At 32.1% G+C, this 19,059-nt stretch overlaps 2 protein-coding genes across 2 annotated transcripts in view; one reads left to right on the forward strand and one right to left on the reverse strand.

Annotated features, from left to right (window-relative positions):
• Nucleotides 1–8,825: 8,825 nt before the first annotated feature.
• Nucleotides 8,826–10,021, forward strand: LOC119604730 (succinate dehydrogenase assembly factor 4, mitochondrial). Its single transcript, XM_037957534.1, has 2 exons — nucleotides 8,826–9,525; nucleotides 9,653–10,021. The coding sequence occupies exons 1-2, from the start codon at nucleotides 9,462–9,464 to the stop codon at nucleotides 9,928–9,930; spliced, it is 342 nt and encodes a 113-aa protein (XP_037813462.1). The 5' UTR covers nucleotides 8,826–9,461; the 3' UTR covers nucleotides 9,931–10,021.
• A 1,126-nt stretch (nucleotides 10,022–11,147) lies between these two features.
• LOC119604729 (WW domain-containing oxidoreductase) overlaps nucleotides 11,148–19,059 on the reverse strand; it is a 31,564-nt gene continuing 23,652 nt past the window's right edge. The window contains 5 exon segments of the mRNA XM_037957533.1: nucleotides 11,148–11,557; nucleotides 12,203–12,240; nucleotides 12,243–12,269; nucleotides 12,272–12,329; nucleotides 17,901–18,030. Of these exon segments, the coding sequence (XP_037813461.1) occupies nucleotides 11,339–11,557; nucleotides 12,203–12,240; nucleotides 12,243–12,269; nucleotides 12,272–12,329; nucleotides 17,901–18,030 (472 nt within the window). The 3' untranslated portion in view covers nucleotides 11,148–11,338.

A 19,059-nucleotide genomic window follows, 5' to 3' on the forward strand; every position in this document is an offset into this window, starting at 1 on the left:
TTTTAAGCCATTAATGAGCGTTGCAGTCATTTTCTGGAGGGCACCTTATATGGGGGGTAGGGTCAATCATGGACCGATCAACATAAAATTTTTTAGATAGATTTTGACTCATATGAAACTTACTTATGTCGAATTTCATCTATATACTAGTATTTTTAAGCCAGTAATGAGCGTTAAAGTCATTTTCTGAAGGGGACCTTATATGGGGGGTAGGGTCAATTATGGACCGATCCCCATAAAATTTAGCATAGTGATTTTGGATCACAAGAAACTTACTTATAACGAATTTCATCGCTATATTCGTATTTTTAAACAAGTTATGGCTGTTAAAGCTGCTTTTCGAGGGGCCACTTGTATGGGGGCTATCCGAAAACGTGGACCGATATTGCCCATTTTCAATACCAAACAAACCTTACCTATAAGAAAAATTTGTGTGAAATTTCAACCCTCTAGCTCTTTCCATTCGGACTCTATCGTGCTTTCAACAGACAGACAGACAGACGGACGGACAGACATGACTAGATCGTCATAGAATTTAATGAGGACCCAGAATATATATACTTTTGTGGGTCTATGACCAATATTTCGATGTGTTACAAACGGAATGATAAAATCAATATACCCCCCATCTTTTTTGATGGTGGGTATAATAAACATTAATACATACACAACATAACCAAAAGACACATATGTATATTACGCCCACCATATTTTGCAAAATATATTAAATATTTAACTTAATGAAAATAAATTTTGAAATTGTTTAAATTTCATTTAAATAAACTCTTTACAGAGTAAAAATATTTAAGTTAGTATTTAATAAATACAATTTTAAAACATATACACAAGTAATTAGCTTTATAAGATTTTTATACCCTACACCACGTCAGTGGGGAGGGTATATTGGGCTTGTGCTGATGTTTGTAACGCACAATAATATTGGTCCTATACCCACCTTAAAGTATACCAATCGGCTCAAAATCATTTTCTGAGTCGATTTAGCTATGTCCGTCCGTCTGTCCGTCCATGTAAACCTTGTAATCAAACTACAGGTCGCAATTTTGAAGATAATTCAATGAAATTTGGTACATGATCTTCTATTGTCCCAGGGACGTTCCATTATTCACCTAGCCCCCATACAACTCAACCTCCCAATAGTTTGTAATCAAACTACAAGTCGCAATTTTGGAGATAATTCAATGAAATATGGCACATGATCTTTTATAGTACCGTAGACGAAGCCTATTGAAAATGGTTAACATCGGTCCATTATTTCACCTAGCCCCATACAACTGAACCCCCGAATAGGGCTTTTAAACCTTGTAATCAAACTACAAGTCGCAATTTTGGAGATAATTCAATGAAATTTGGCACATGATCTTTTATAGTACCGTAGACGAAGCCTATTGAAAATGGTTAACATCGGTCCATTATTTCACCTAGCCCCATACAACTGAACCCCCGAATAGGGCTTTTAAACCTTGTAATCAAACTACAAGTCGCAATTTTGGAGATAATTCAATGAAATTTGGCACATGATCTTTTATGGTACCGTAAACGAAGCATGTTGAAAATGGTTTACATCGGTCCATTATTTCACCTAGCCCCCATACAACTGAACCCGCCGAATAGTGCTTTTAAGTTCATAATTATGTTTAATATACTCATATCTCGAAAAAAAAGCTGCAAAAACCAAGTTCTATACAAGATTTGATGACCCTCACGAATTCCATAATAATAGGTGCTCATATGACCCTAGCCCCTATGAAAAGCCCCCATCAAAATTTCACTTAAATGTCCACAATTTTATTCAACAATAAACGGCTTAAGTATGTATATCTGAGGCAAGGTACAATTCAATTTAAATGCTTTATTATGGCAAATAAATCACATTATATTTTTGTCAAAGGTGTAGGGTATTATATGGTCGGCCTCGCCCGACTATAATTTCTTACTTGTTTATTAAATAGTTTTATTTTAAATATATGTATGTATTTTTATTCCTCATACGCCAAGGAGTTTTTTATTTGAGTTTAATTATACGTTTTTTAATTGATTATTAAGTAATTAAAACTGCAATCGATCATTTATATAATTAAACTATTATTTAAGGAAATAAATTACAATATAATTTATTTAAAAAATCCATACACTTTTATTTTAATAAAAATTTAATTAAAAAAACCAAGGTACAGAGTTATCTTCGGTTATATGGTGAGGCTAAACTTCGAAATTTTACTTGCCTATAGTCCAGAAAGTCTGAACTATAGTCCTAACTTACATACATATATATATTTCTTTATCGCCATAGTTTAAAAACTGTCACCCAAATCCCATTAACTCATCACACAAAAACAACAAGAAAAAAAATCAAATATTTTATGAAAATTTCATAATTCATGCAGAAAAATTGATATCATTAATTTGCCATCATAAACATACTGACATTATTATATAATTTATAATTAAAAAGAAATTGGAAAACACAATAACAACAAAAAGCAACTGCAAAATATTGCTAAATCAATAAGCATTGAATAAATATGGTTGGTATTTATTTATTTTAACACTAATTGAAATTCGATTATACTTATGACAAATAAAAACCATAACAATCGAACAAATAAAAGAATAGATAAATGAATCTATAATAAAATTTAAATGATCGGGAATGTGACGGAGAAAAAAAATTTGCATTTCAAAGTTGAATAAACAAATAGAAAAGTTTTAATGATTTTTAAACGTCACACCAGCAAACTCCATCATGTTCATTCACATTATTTTCTGTTCCCCCTATATAAGCGGTATTAATAATTTAAATTATTTTAACTTAAAATGCAATTTAATGCAGATACAACAACATCTAAAACAACAAGTGAGATGAACGAATAAAAGAAAAGGAATAAAACATTTTTGGGGGCTTTTAGTATGAATTGTTTGCTGTCGGTTGTTTGAAATTATGTTGTTTGTTTGTTTTATTTGTTATTGTTGTTGGACCAGTTTTCATTGTTTTATTTAATTTGATTTATTGTGCTCATGTTTACAATTGCAGTATTGTTGTTTTATTAATTTTAATCAAAACTTTTTTAAGAAAGCAGTGGTCGAATTGCTAAAGGATTTGACCTTTCCAGTTTAAATTTAGTTCTAGTTCAGTTCTAGTTCAGTTCTAGTTCAGTTCTAGTTCAGTTCTAGTTCAGTTCTAGTTCAGTTCTAGTTCAGTTCTATTCGTTCTAGTTCAGTTCTAGTTCAGTTCTAGTTCATTCTAGTTCAGTTCTAGTTCAGTTCTAGTTCAGTTCTAGTTCAGTTCTAGTTCAGTTCTAGTTCAGTTCTAGTTCAGTTCTAGTTAGTTCAGTTCTAGTTCAGTTCTAGTTCAGTTCTAGTTCATTCTAGTTCAGTTCTAGTTCAGTTCTAGTTCAGTTTCTAGTTCAGTTCTAGTTCAGTTCTAGTTCAGTTCTAGTTCAGTTCTAGTTCAGTTCTAGTTCAGTGCTAGTTCAGTTCTAGTTCAGTTCTAGTTCAGTTCTAGTTCAGTTCTAGTTCAGTTCTAGTTCAGTTCTAGTTCAGTTCTAGTTCAGTTCTAGTTCAGTTCTAGTTCTAGTTCAGTTCTAGTTCAGTTCTAGTTCAGTTCTAGTTCAGTTCTAGTTCAGTTCTAGTTCAGTTCTAGTTCAGTTCTAGTTCAGTTCTAGTTCAGTTCTAGTTCAGTTCTAGTTCAAGTTCTAGTTCAGTTCTAGTTCAGTTCTAGTTCAGTTCTAGTTCAGTTCTAGTTCAGTTCTAGTTCAGTTCAGTTAGTTCAGTTCTAGTTCAGTTCTAGTTCAGTTCTAGTTCAGTTCTAGTTCATTTCTAGTTCAGTTCTAGTCAGTTCTAGTTCAGTTCTAGTTCAGTTCTAGTTCAGTTCTAGTTCAGTTCTAGTTCAGTTCTAGTTCAGTTTCTAGTTCAGTTCTAGTTCAGTTCTAGTTCAGTTCTAGTTCAGTTTCTAGTTCAGTTCTAGTTCAGTTCTAGTTCAGTTCTAGTTCAGTTCTAGTTCAGTTCTAGTTCAGTTCTAGTTCAGTTCTAGTTCAGTTCTAGTTCAGTTCTAGTTCAGTTCTAGTTCAGTTCTAGTTCAGTTCTAGTTCATTCTAGTTCAGTTCTAGTCAGTTCTAGTTCAGTTCTAGTTCAGTTCTAGTTCAGTTCTAGTTCAGTTCTAGTTCAGTTCTAGTTCAGTTCTAGTTCAGTTCTAGTTCAGTTCTAGTTCAGTTCTAGTTCAGTTCTAGTTCAGTTCTAGTTCAGTTCTAGTTCAGTTCTAGTTCAGTTCTAGTTCAGTTCTAGTTCAGTTCTAGTTCAGTTCTAGTTCAGTTCTAGTTCAGTTCTAGTTCAGTTCTAGTTCAGTTCTAGTTCAGTTCTAGTTCAGTTCTAGTTCAGTTCTAGTTCAGTTCTAGTTCAGTTCTAGTTCAGTTCTAGTTCAGTTCTAGTTCAGTTCTAGTTCAGTTCTAGTTCAGTTCTAGTTCAGTTCTAGTTCAGTTCTAGTTCAGTTCTAGTTCAGTTCTAGTTCAGTTCTAGTTCAGTTCTAGTTCAGTTCTAGTTCAGTTCTAGTTCAGTTCTAGTTCAGTTCTAGTTCAGTTCTAGTTCAGTTCTAGTTCAGTTCTAGTTCAGTTCTAGTTCAGTTCTAGTTCAGTTCTAGTTCAGTTCTAGTTCAGTTCTAGTTCAGTTCTAGTTCAGTTCTAGTTCAGTTCTAGTTCAGTTCTAGTTCAGTTCTAGTTCAGTTCTAGTTCAGTTCTAGTTCAGTTCTAGTTCAGTTCTAGTTCAGTTCTAGTTCAGTTCTAGTTCAGTTCTAGTTCAGTTCTAGTTCAGTTCTAGTTCAGTTCTAGTTCAGTTCTAGTTCATTCTAGTTCTTCTAGTTCACTTCTAGTTCACTTCTAGTTCACTTCTAGTTCACTTCTAGTTCACTTCTAGTTCACTTCTAGTTCAGTTCTAGTTCTAGTTTAGTTTCGTAGGGTAAGCAAGTTGCTTTGAAATTCAACAAATCCAATGTAGTGCTTAACATATTCGCCTTTGTTTAAATCCAAAAAACCAAAAAAAAGTTACTATAAATATTTTTGAAAAATATTTGCAAATTTGTTGGTTATTTTTTTTTTTTTTTTTTTTTTGTATAGTAGTAGTTGTGTGATGCATTCATTCTCTTCACATAAAACACATAAATCTTTAAAATTTATTATTTTAATACGCATTGCGCTTAAAGTTAGTAACTGCTAACGGGAAATAATACTAAACAAAATTTGAAATTTGTTTTAAATACTTAAAAAATAAAAGAAAAAAATACACAAAGTTTTTACATAAATAACAAAATTTCATCTTGGCAAGCAATTAATAGTTTTGGAGTAAAATGTCAACAGATTTAAATTTTGAAAATTTGTGTCTGTTAAAATGTGATAGCTCTTAAGATGGAATTTAATCCATGATTTATGAAGCTTGCTGCTCTTTAATTGCCGAAAACAAAATTTATAGATTTTTAAGTAAAAATTTGGGGAATAGTAACCGAATAAATTAAAAAATAAATCATACCTGGATTAAATATATATTGAAATATATGTACATATATATGTATGATTATGTAGATATGCATATTTTTTAAAATATTTTAAGTAAGATTTTTTTATTGTATTTTTTATTAAATTTGTTTCACATTTTTTTTTAATTTGTAATAATTTATTATAGATATCAACATTATTTTACATATTTTATTTAAAGAAATAAAATATTTTTATTTATATTTAAACTACCGACGACCGTAAAATACTATTTACAATTTTTTTTTTTTTTTTCAAACTGATCTTAAGCTCATGATCAATGAAATTCTACTTGCCATAAACGTTAAACTAATAACTGAACTCTTTTTCTTAAAAATATTTTGAAAAATAACAACAAATAAGAAACCAATATGCACCTTAAAATATACAATTGACTTAATTTGGAGTCCAATAGACCATGAAAATTTGTAATTGTTTGTCTTATCTCTGAGGTAATCGGTAAACTATGTATAAAGAAACATATAAGAGAGTTATATACGGCTATACCGAATCTTATTTACCCACCATTGTAGAATGTATTGTAAATTTAAGGAGAATTTATTTTCTTACTCATTTCATAGTTTTATGCAGACCGATGATATTATTATTGCCAGCAGTCAAATTTAGGAAATAGCATCTTGCGTTTAGGCCAAATCTTTTCAACAGACAGATGGAAGGACATAACTAGATAGTCTTAGAATCCAAATAAGGAGACGAACAGTATTGCGTTACAAACGGAATGATAAAATCAATATGCTTATTAAAACTAAAATAAAAATGTCCAAACTAATTGTTATTGTAGTTTTAAATTAAATATGTAATTGTCTTAACTATAGAGTTGTATTATCGGGAAAAATTATTGTAGTTTGAATACCCGACGTAAGCGACCTCTGCATGTCAGTTTTATAATAAATTTATTATTACGAAATGGCAATACTTGCCGACTTTTTTTTATCAAATACACACACCAGAATTCTAAAGAACAGTGTTGTATTTAAAAACGTCATGGGTTCCCTAACTTTGGGTAAAAAATTCTCAAAAAAACAAAATATCCCAAGCGTGAATATTTTGGGAATTTTAAGTAAAACTTTTTTTCTTGGAGCAGCACTCAGGGGAAGACCTCTACTTATGCGAAGCATTGTGTTGGAACTAGGAAAATAGGTTGTGTTTGTGGACATTTTATTTAAATCTTCATACATCGAAAGATGCAGGTAATACTTTTGCAGGAAGTTAATTCCACATACTGAGACTGAAGAATACATTTTCGCTGTAGTGTGTTGTGCGTCCACTGGCCAATCTACCACAAGCGAATGTGTTCTTTAAGAAAGAATATACGGATATCGGAAACAAATTGCCTAATTTCAGAGGAACTAATTCCATTGTAGTATCGATAGAACAGTAAAATACAGCCCACGTTGCGACAGTGTTCCAGTGAATCAATAAAGTTGAATACCCTACTATCACACATAAGTATTTTCGCCATCTTCTGTACCAATTATGCACCGAAGTTGTGGAAGTTAATTCCACAAACTGAGGCTGAAGAATGAATTTTCCCTATAGTATGTTGTGCGTCCACTGGCCAAATCTTACTTAAAGACGTGTGTTTTGTAAGAATATACGGAAATCGGGAACAAGTGCCCTAATTTCATTATAGTATCGATAGAACAGTGAAATACATCCCACGTTGCGACGGTGCTGCAGTGAATCAATAAAGTTGGATACCCTACTATCACACATAAGTACCTTCGCCCTCTCCTGTACCAATTATGCACCGATCATCAAGTAAAATCCTTTATGATTTGTCTGCAGCACAAAGTTCTAGCTTAGAATATTGAAGCTAATAGTAGGTAGATATTAAAACATATAGAATTATCATTATAGGAATCTAATCTTTATAATGGATACAGACCGATCACAAATATGTTATTCTAATATTTATATCATCTTGATATCGATCAAATGATTATCAGATTCATTTTACCTTCAGTGAGACTATAATCATATTTAGCTAGTTCGTTCGCAATATTATTACCAGATACAGATACATATGTCAAAATTGCTTCATTCTGAAAAATCAGAATTAGCCTATTTGTCACATACAAATAATTATTTGCTTTTAGGTTCTGATTTGTGGATGTCGGTTGTATGTGAACTAAGAGTCTCAAAAACGAAGGAATCAAATGTTTGTATGACAACCCAAACTATGGTTTCATGGGTTGTAATAGAAATCTATGGCGGACAGACATCAAATATGAAATTGATTTGGATTAGATTAGATTTAAGTTGGGTTTTGTACTGATATTCCTTCCTATTATGAAGGTATAAAGGTAGAGGAAAATCGTGAAATTATTTTGAACCAAAAAATATAATGTCGACGGAACGACGTGAAGTTTGATTCCAGTATGGCCATTGATTAGTCTTGTCCGAATGTAGGCCCAAACTTAAGAATATTAAGTTATTCGCAAAGGTCGCGACGCGTCGGCCGAATAGTGATTAAAAGAAATCGTGAACCAATTCGAAAAGGTGTATCATTGAAAATACCTGTAGCCGGATCTATATATATATATGTATGTACATCAATTTCTAACATTACTGACTGATTGATTCATCATCGCACAAACCAAACGCTTGAAGTTAGGAAATTTTGAAAGCAGATTTGAAATTTTATGTGGTAAAACCTAGTGAAAACGGGTAAATTCGGTGACCTTATATCATAAAAGTACAAGAAATGATGAATACTCATTCAGGGTCCTTAGTAAGGAGTTTTTGGTAGTTTTTCGAAAACTTTTTGGTGCATTTTTGTTATTAACTGGAACTTTTTGGTTTTTCTACAATATTAAACCTAGATACATATAATCGGACATATAGTATCCTGATAAAATAAAAATCTCTAAAAGGGAACTCTTTGGTACTTCTATAAAGGGAGACTTTTGATTTTTTTAAGAATTAGATCTGGAATAATTTTCATAATGAATGGCACCTTCCAAATAAACTTCTAATTATTTCTAGAAGTAAAAAAAGTCTATTATTTTTGTAACAATTTTGGTCCCATTATCGATTTAGGGTTAACACACTTTAACAACTCTGGGCTGATAAAAAATGTAAACAAATACACAGCTGGCAAACACATTTTTTCCAATTTCTCTTTTCAAGCACATTCTGTGGTGGTGGTCTGGCTACAACAACAATGAAATGACAACCAACAACCATATGACGAAATGGAGAACGTGAGTACTGGGAAATAACACCCCACAAAACGTGATTCGACAAAGTAAACAACAAATATAATTGCGAGTAAATTGGGTCGAATGCCGGCAACTGGTGAATATTACTCTATGTACGTACAAAACTTGTGTGTACGTGCATTAAAGGACGTAAACTCAATTTTTCTATATACACACACATTTCTCTGGACAAGAAGAGCCCAGAGTGAGAATAAGTAAATAAACAATATGTGAATGAAAAAAATAAGTAAATAATACACAGAACTAGCTGTTTGTTAAAGATAGATTATGGAAGGAGAGGAAGTGGTGGTTTGTTTCTTCTGTTTTTGTTTCACATACATTTTGTGTTTGATTTTCGCGTCTTTTACGAAGTTAACGAATATACACACAAAGAGCATAGAGGCACAAGTGGTTGTTGTATGTGCTAGATGAGAGAATAACGAGTATAAAAACACGCTGTAGATGAGGAATTGCAATTATTCGTTCGAAAGCAATCAACTGATTCATACGTCAGTCAAAGAAAATCATAAGCAAAGCAAAGAACACAAGAAAAATTGTGTAATTGTCAAATAAGTCAGAATTTTAGAAGACATTAGTGAAAAAATAAAATATATTTTTTTAATCAAAAAAATATTTGTGTAAAACATTTTAATTTTCTTTTAAAACAATCAAGTTTTTTTAAAAAAATCTTAACAAAATGAGTCAAATTGTGAATATGGCTAAACAAACCCAACGTTTGGTGCCTCAGATTACTAAACAAGGTAAGTTTCCAAAAAAAATTTAATGGAAAATCTTTTAATTTAGAAAAATCCATAATAATCAATATTTTTCGTTATTCTATTGAGTACAAAATTTAATTGCTGGTTTTTTATGATATTTTACTTACAGTTGCCTGCTTCTCCACTTCCTCCGCTTGCCAGCAAGAATTCAAAGGTGAATTGAAACCCAAAAGTGCCCGTTTTGTGGAATTCCAAAAGAAATTGAGAGCCAAGACCCCCTTGGGTAAACTTGATGAATTTTCACGTCATCCCTTCCAAGAAGTCGAACCCTTGAGACCCTGGCCCAACAATGTCAATCCCCATACCGGTGAAATTGGTGGCCCTGCTGGTCCTGAACCCACCCGCTATGGTGATTGGGAACGTAAAGGACGCGTTTCCGATTTCTAGTCTCTTTTTCGTAACATCTTATAGCTTTAAACCATCCCCCATACACTAGACATTAGAGGCACTTTTTAACTGTTAGTTTGTACAAAAAAAACAAATTATTAGTATGTAAGCTGGCTGGGGGCTGCTGCTGCTTCTTCTTGGGTTTCTATTTCCTATTTAAATTGACCTTCAAGAGTAGCAGTTAGCTTTTTGCCTTAGGTTAATAATTTTTGCTTGTTTTGTTGTCTTTTTTACAACATTTTATTAGACTGTGTACTAAAAAAAGAAGAAAAAAATTAAAAAAAAAAAATTAACTCGAAAATATGAAAATAAACCAAAAAAATATAAAAAAATAAATATTTAAAATTTTATTAAAACAAAAATTTCTATGGCTTTTTATTAAACATCATCTACTAAGAGAAAAACAGTTAATTGGAATAAATTTGTGTAAAAAAAGTTTCAAATTCGAATCGCACAACTGTTTCTAATAAGAAGTTTAGTGGATCCAAGTATTTTTTAATTACTCATCTTTATTTGCAACAAAATTTACATAATTTGGGGTAAATTTATACAAAAACACGGCCTTGATTTAAACAGCTGATTGTTTTCTTAATTAAATTTTCTCTCAAACTCCAAATATATAAAGAGAGAGAGAGAGAAATAGAAAAAAAAAAACATTCTCTTCAACTCATTGTAAAAAGTTAAAATTTTGAAAACATGTTCGATTTTGAACAGTTATTTTTGAAAATTATTAAGTACTTTTTTTTAAATTAATAGGAAAGCTAATTTTCAAATTTATAAAACTACAAAAATATTTTCGATTTTCAAAATTTTTCAAAAATAAATTAAAACTCTTTTAAGTAACTGCAACTTCTTCGGGAATCAAAAATGTTTAAATCTTTATATGTTTTGGAAAAAATTTCGAATGCGAAAATTAATTTGCACTCTCAGAAATATTGAAATATATGAAACTTCAAAAAAGAATTAGAATTTAAAAATATTTCGAAAACATTGAAAAAACCCAGTTTCTTGCATGGAATCAAAGATTATTAAAATTACAATAATTAAAAAAAATCGAATTTGAAAACTATTCGAAACTTTATTTATGAATCTAAAGCATGTTTGATAGAATTATTGAAGATTTATATTCCAAAGATCTTCAGAAAGTTGTTTTCAACAAATATATGCACAGAAAAGCGGATATTGTTCTTAGAATTTTATTTCAAACAGTTTCGAAATTTTCGCATAACTTGAAAACCAGATTTATTTAATAATGAAAACAAAACCAAAAATATATAGACATAATACAATTTCGAATACAAATTCCATTTGAAACCCTTTAAAACCCCAACATAACAAACCATAACAAAATAAAAACAATACGCACTCCAAATGCAACACATGCAACTGCATTAAAACACTCTTACATTCAATAAAGAAACTCTCCTGTAGTTTGCTTCTTAGCTAATAATGATTCCTTTAAAACGGACAACATTCCTTCTGAAACCGACCACAGCTGGTTTTGTAGCATTTCGTTTTGTGAAAGTTTGCTGGGCTCACAGAAATAGCAATTATTAAAGTAAAGCCCTGTAAGGCCAGTAAGTTCATTGGCAGTAGCACAATAAATGGTAGTGGCAGCAGCCTGTTGCTACAAATATAACAACAAAAAAAGAAAAGAAAAATGCGGAAAAAAAATTACTTAAATATATTGAAAAGACAATGGGAAAGTAGTATTTAATAAGGAATGATGATACAATGATAATTAACATATGGCACAGATTTATTTTGTTGTTTGTGTATTCTTAATAAGATGATTCAATTACACAGGCCAACAAATGTTTAAACCAAAGACCAAAGTATACTTTTCTAAACAATTGAACAGCTCAGAATCCGATTTAAGTCTCAGGTTAAGGTAACTCAAAGAAGATACAGATAGATGACATAAATTTTATAAATAAAAATCAGCTCAATCATTTAGTAAATTACATTGTCAACCTGTGTTAATGTTATAGTTGTTGTTTAAATCGAATGCCTTGTGATGTTTTTGTTCATATTTTTTATAAAGTACCATGACTTTGTTCTTGAATATAGTTTCTTCTGATTTTTTCCCATTCTTTTTGCTTAAAACAACTGTTTAAATTAATGTTAATTTAACCAGCAATAGACTCATCACAAAAGAACAGATCAACAACAGCAGTAATATAACAATGATTTAAATTAATTAAATAACAAGACAATTGCTACAATAACAAAGAATTTTATTATGATGTTTTTTTGTTTTAATAATATTTACCAGAGATTTTGTAAATGGTCGCACGACGGCAAATAATAACGATAAAACCACCAATTGCGCGATATATTGAGGAAACTAAATTACCCGGGTGTACCGCAAAAACAGATATACCACGATGCTTCCAGAGCTGCAATAAAATAAAGCAAATGCAACAATCATAAATGGCCTAGTTCAGTTCAGTTCTAGTTCTAGTTCAGTTCTAGTTCAGTTCTAGTTCAGTTCTAGTTCAGTTCTAGTTCAGTTCTAGTTCAGTTCTAGTTCAGTTCTAGTTCAGTTCCAGTTCAGTTCTAGTTCAGTTCTAGTTCAGTTCTAGTTCAGTTCTAGTTCAGTTCTAGTTCAGTTCTAGTTCAGTTCTAGTTCAGTTCTAGTTCAGTTCTAGTTCAGTTCTAGTTCAGTTCTAGTTCAGTTCAGTTCAGTTCTAGTTCAGTTCTAGTTCAGTTCTAGTTCAGTTCTAGTTCAGTTCTAGTTCAGTTCTAGTTCAGTTCTAGTTCAGTTCTAGTTCAGTTCTAGTTCAGTTCTAGTTCAGTTCTAGTTCAGTTCTAGTTCAGTTCTAGTTCAGTTCTAGTTCAGTTCTAGTTCAGTTCTAGTTCAGTTCTAGTTCAGTTCTAGTTCAGTTCTAGTTCAGTTCTAGTTCAGTTCTAGTTCAGTTCTAGTTCAGTTCTAGTTCAGTTCTAGTTCAGTTCTAGTACAGTTCTAGTTCTAGTTCAGTTCTAGTCCAGTTCTAGTTCAGTTCTAGTTCAGTTCTAGTTCAGTTCTAGTTCAGTTCTAGTTCAGTTCTAGTTCAGTTCTAGTTCAGTTCTAGTTCAGTTCTAGTTCAGTTCTAGTTCAGTTCTAGTTCAGTTCTAGTTCAGTTCTAGTTCAGTTCTAGTTCAGTTCTAGTTCAGTTCAGTTCTAGTTCAGTTCTAGTTCAGTTCTAGTTCAGTTCTAGTTCAGTTCTAGTTCTGTTCTAGTTCAGTTCTAGTTCAGTTCTAGTTCAGTTCTAGTTCAGTTCTAGTTCAGTTCTAGTTCAGTTCTAGTTCAGTTCTAGTTCAGTTCTAGTTCAGTTCTAGTCCAGTTCTAGTTCAGTTCTAGTTCAGTTCTAGTTCAGTTCTAGTTCAGTTCTAGTTCAGTTCGTTCAGTTCTAGTTCAGTTCTAGTTCAGTTCTAGTTCAGTTCTAGTTCAGTTCTAGTTCAGTTCAGTTCTAGTTCAGTTCTAGTTCAGTTCTAGTTCAGTTCTAGTTCAGTTCTAGTTCAGTTCTAGTTCAGTTCTAGTTCAGTTCTAGTTCAGTTCTAGTTCAGTTCTAGTTCAGTTCTAGTTCAGTTCTAGTTCAGTTCTAGTTCAGTTCTAGTTCAGTTCTAGTTCAGTTCTAGTTCAGTTCTAGTTCAGTTCTAGTTCAGTTCTAGTTCAGTTCTAGTTCAGTTCTAGTTCAGTTCTAGTTCAGTTCTAGTTCAGTTCTAGTTCAGTTCTAGTTCAGTTCTAGTTCAGTTCTAGTTCAGTTCAGCAGTTCTAGTTCAGTTCTAGTCAGTTCTAGTTCAGTTCTAGTTCAGTTCTAGTCAGTTCTAGTTCAGTTCTAGTTCAGTTCTAGTTCAGTTCTAGTTCAGTTCTAGTTCAGTTCTAGTTCAGTTCTAGTTCAGTTCTAGTTCAGTTCTAGTTCAGTTCTAGTTCAGTTCTAGTTCAGTTCTAGTTCAGTTCTAGTTCAGTTTTCTCTTTCAGTTCTAGTTCAGTTCTAGTTCAGTTCTAGTTCAGTTCTAGTTCAGTTCTAGTTCAGTTCTAGTTCAGTTCTAGTTCAGTTCTAGTTCAGTTCTAGTTCAGTTCTAGTTCAGTTCTAGTTCAGTTCTAGTTCCGTTCAGTTCAGTTCTAGTTCAGTTCTAGTTCAGTTCTAGTTCAGTTCTAGTTCCGTTCTAGTCAGTTCTAGTTCAGTTCTAGTTCATTTCTAGTTCAGTTCTAGTTCAGTTCTAGTTCAGTTCTAGTTCAGTTCTAGTTCAGTTCTAGTTCAGTTCTAGTTCAGTTCTAGTTCAGTTCTAGTTCAGTTCTAGTTCAGTTCTAGTTCAGTTCTAGTTCAGTTCTAGTTCAGTTCTAGTTCAGTTCTAGTTCAGTTCTAGTTCAGTTCTAGTTCAGTTCTATTCAGTTCTAGTTCAGTTCTAGTTCAGTTCTAGTTCAGTTTAGTTCAGTTCTAGTTCAGTTTCTAGTTCAGTTCTAGTTCAGTTCTAGTTCAGTTTCTAGTTCAGTTCTAGTTCATTCTAGTTCAGTTCTAGTTCAGTTCTAGTTCAGTTCTAGTTCAGTTCTAGTTCGTTCTGTTCAGTTCTAGTTCAGTTCTAGTTCAAGTTCTAGTTTCAGTTCAGTTCAGTTCAGTTCAGTTCTAGTTCAGTTCTAGTTCAGTTCTAGTTCAGTTCTAGTTCAGTTCTAGTTCAGTTCTAGTTCAGTTCTAGTTCAGTTCTAGTTCAGTTCTAGTTCAGTTCTAGTTCAGTTCTAGTTTCAGTTCTAGTTCAGTTCTAGTTCAGTTCTAGTTCAGTTCTAGTTCAGTTCTAGTTCTAGTTCAGTTCTAGTTCAGTTCTAGTTCAGTTCTAGTTCAGTTCTAGTTCAGTTCTAGTTCAGTTCTAGTTCAGTTCTAGTTCAGTTCTAGTTCAGTTCTAGTTCAGTTCTAGTTCAGTTCTAGTTCAGTTCTAGTTCAGTTCTAGTTCAGTTCTAGTTCAGTTCTAGTTCAGTCTAGTCAGTTCTAGTTCAGTTCTAGTTCAGTTCTAGTTCAGTTCTAGTTCAGTTCTAGTTCAGTTCTAGTTCAGTTCTAGTTCAGTTCTAGTTCAGTTCTAGTTCAGTTCTAGTTCAGTTCTAGTTCAGTTCTAGTTCAGTTCTAGTTCAGTTCTAGTTCAGTTCTAGTTCAGTTCTAGTTCAGTTCTAGTTCAGTTCTAGTTCAGTTCTAGTTCAGTTCTAGTTCAGTCTAGTTCAGTTCTAGTTCAGTTCTAGTTCAGTTCTAGTTCAGTTCTAGTTTCAGTTCGGTCAGTTTAGTCAGTTCTAGTTCAGTTCTAGTTCAGTTTCTAGTTCAGATTCTAGTTCCGTTCTAGTTCCAGTTCTAGTTCAGATTCTAGTTCAGTTCTAAGTTCAAGTTCTAGTTCAGCTTCTAGTTCAGATTCTAGTTCAGTTCTAGTTTCAGTCTAGTTCAGTTCTAGTTCAAGTTCTAGTTCAGTTCTAGTTTCAGTTTCTAGTTCAGTTTAGTTCAGTTCTAGTTCAGTTCTAGTTCAGTTCCTAGTTCAGTTCTAGTTCAGTTCTAGTTAGTTCGAGTTTCGTTTAGTTTCAGTTCTAGTTCAGTTCTAGTTCAGTTCTAGTTCAGTTCTAGTTCAGTTTCTAGTTCAGTTCTAGTTCAGTTTCTAGTTCAGTTTCTAGTTCCAGTTCTAGTTCAGTTCTAGTCAGTTCTAGTTCAGTTCTAGTCAGTTCTGTCAGTTTCTAGTCTCCAGTTTCATAGTTCAGTTTCTATTCAGTTTCTAGTTTCAGTTCTTAGGTTCAGTTCTAGTTCATTTCTAGTTCTAGTTCTAGTTCTAGTTCAGTTCTAGTTCAGTTCTAGTTCAGTTCTAGTTCAGTTCTAGTTCAGTTCTAGTTCAGTTCTAGTTCAGTTCTAGTTCAGTTCTAGTTCAGTTCTAGTTCAGTTCTAGTTCAGTTCTAGTTCAGTTCTAGTTCAGTTCTAGTTCAGTTCTAGTTCAGTTCTAGTTCAGTTCTAGTTCAGTTCTAGTTCAGTTCTAGTTCAGTTCTAGTTCAGTTCTAGTTCAGTTCTAGTTCAGTTCTAGTTCAGTTCTAGTTCAGTTCTAGTTCAGTTCTAGTTCAGTTCTAGTTCAGTTCTAGTTCAGTTCTAGTTCAGTTCTAGTTCAGTTCTAGTTCAGTTCTAGTTCAGTTCTAGTTCAGTTCTAGTTCAGTTCTAGTTCAGTTCTAGTTCAGTTCTAGTTCAGTTCTAGTTCAGTTCTAGTTCAGTTCTAGTTCAGTTCTAGTTCAGTTCTAGTTCAGTTCTAGTTCAGTTCTAGTTCAGTTCTAGTTCAGTTCTAGTTCAGTTCTAGTTCAGTTCTAGTTCAGTTCTAGTTCAGTTCTAGTTCAGTTCTAGTTCAGTTCTAGTTCAGTTCTAGTTCAGTTCTAGTTCAGTTCTAGTTCAGTTCTAGTTCAGTTTTAGTTCAGTTCTAGTTCAGTTCTAGTTCAGTTCTAGTTCAGTTTTAGTTCAGTTCTAGTTCAGTTCTAGTTCAGTTCTAGTTCAGATCTAGTTCAGTTCTAGTTCAGTTCTAGTTCAGTTCTAGTTCACTTTTAGTTCAGTTCTAGTTCAGTTCTAGTTCACTTTTAGTTCAGTTCTAGTTCAGTTCTAGTTCAGTTCTAGTTCAGTTCTAGTTCAGTTCTAGTTCAGTTCTAGTTCAGTTCTAGTTCAGTTCTAGTTCAGTTCTAGTTCAGTTCTAGTTCAGTTCTAGTTCAGTTCTAGTTCAGTTCTAGTTCAGTTCTAGTTCAGTTTTAGTTCAGTTCTAGTTCAGTTCTAGTTCAGTTCTAGTTCAGTTCTAGTTCAGTTCTAGTTCAGTTCTAGTTCAGTTTTAGTTCAGTTTTAGTTCAGTTCTAGTTCAGTTCTAGTTCAGTTCTAGTTCAGTTTTGTTTCAGTTCTTTCAGTTCTAGTTCAGTTCTAGTTCGTTCTAGTTCAGTTCTAGTTCAGTTCTAGTTCAGTTCTAGTTCAGTTCTAGTTCCAGTTCTAGTCAGTTCTAGTTCAGTTCTAGTTCAGTTCTAGTTCAGTTCTAGTTCAGTTAGTTCAGTTCTAGTTCAGTTCTAGTTCAGTTCTAGTTCAGTTCTAGTTCAGTTCTAGTTCAGTTCTAGTTCAGTTCTAGTCAGTTCTAGTTCAGTTCTAGTTCAGTTTAGTTCAGTTCTAGTTCAGTTCTAGGTTCAGTTCTAGTCAGTCTAGTCAGTTCTAGTTCAGTTTCTAGTAGTTTCTAGTTCAGTTCTAGTTCAGTTCTAGTTCTAGTTCAAATTCTAGTTCAGTTCTAGTTTAGTTCTAGTTTAGTTCTAGTTTAGTTCTAGTTCCAAGTTCTAGTTCAGTTCTAGTTCGTTCAAATTCAATTCTAGTTCAGTTCAGTTCCCGTTAGCTCTAGTTCAGTTCAGTCCCCGATAGCTCTAGTTCAGTTCAGTTCCCGTTAGCCCTAGTTCAGTTCTAAATTCAGTTCTTTTACCATAATTTAGGGTATATCTTAATTCTATATTCTCACAAATGCTGAACAATACAATTACAATTTCTGTGCATAACTTTTGGAGATATGAGTTAAATCCCTTAAAACCCATATTTTTGGATATATCATAAACAAATAATTTTATATATGTACATATTGCGACTAAATCTTTGGAATTTAACTCTTATCTCTGTTATTTACGGAAAATTCATTTCAGTAAATTAATTTAACTGATATTCAGTCAGATTTCGATATCTATAAGGATTCAGGGTTAACAAATACTTCATGGGATCGAAACATTATGTTGACGGATTATGAAGGTGAAGAAATCCTGTAAATACATTTTGGACAATTCGTCAACACCCACAGTTTTCGCATTATTTTCAGATACATATAGAATAGTAAGGGTAATAAAATGTCTAATAAGATCTTATAACCTACAAAATCTTATAACAATTAAAAAAATCAATATTATTTCAAAGTCTTATTGAATAAAGTTCATTAACCTCTCTTTCTCTCTCTTTTTGGCTCTTACAATAACTTACCTTAGCTAATTTCGAGGCAAACAAAACATTACACAATTTTGCATTATTATAGGCCGTCATACTCCAGTATTTATCTGGAGGTGGTGAAAAATGTTGTGGGGTTAAATTGTCTGTTGGCAATTTGCTAAATCTGTAATAAAAATAGAAATCAAGTTACAATAACTATATGATAAACTCGATTTGCAAAATATGTAAACAAAAAATAAAACGCACTTACAAATATTAATTAAAATCAAATAGCGCCCATAAATACATAAATTAAAATAAATTTACATATGAAAAAAAAACAAACTGAAAAAACAAGAAATATGTTTGTTTGTTTGTTTTGCATATAAGAAAATTATATACGCAGTAAAATCACATGCTGACGTTGATCGTGTGGGTAGGCTCTATATATAAAGTCACGTTTTAAAAAGGCCGTTTTGAAAAATTATAAATATAATAGGGCCTTTAGTTGGAGCTGAAATAAACAATAAAGTCTGTGACAAAAAAGTAAACTATAAGATCATTCTGTAAGATTTCGATAATTCAAAGTGACTTTTGACATGTTTTAGTAAATCACGCATTCAACAAGATTTTTAAACTACCTTCAAAACCATCACTGACATTATAAACACAATCACGTGACTAGATGATACACACAACAAAAATAAAAACATTTCTAAAGAAGAATCAAACATCATTTAAATCGAATGAAATCATTAACACCATAAACAATTTTTTAATTGCAATTAGCTTAGTGCATTTCTATACATAAATATAGCTGCTTATCGCTTTTAACAATATCTGTTCCGGAATAAACGATTATTAAAGCAATAATCGTTTAAAAACATTAAAAATCTTTATTATTATCAATAATCTTTATACAGTTGTGATCTTTTGTGTTCATAAAAGGCCCCCCCTTACAAATATTAAAACGCAATCTTTTGTCCAACTTTAGTAAAAAACAACTTTTTGTTGATTTTTTATGCACTAAAGTTTATTTTAAGACGCAGTCAGTCAGCCAAATGAATGTGTGCTCAATTTTATTATTATTTGTTCATATCGGTTGTATGTTGGAAGAAGATGGAAAGGTATGAAATCATTAGGCTATATAGTTCTATATATTCAACCATGATATCAACTTATCTACATATCTTCAGAGCCTTCAAAAACATTC

This window comes from Lucilia sericata, unplaced genomic scaffold (genome assembly GCF_015586225.1).
Source record: "Lucilia sericata isolate MDLA Ls3-8-SP2 unplaced genomic scaffold, ASM1558622v1 Contig000422F_arrow, whole genome shotgun sequence".
Classification (NCBI taxonomy): domain Eukaryota; kingdom Metazoa; phylum Arthropoda; class Insecta; order Diptera; family Calliphoridae; genus Lucilia; species Lucilia sericata.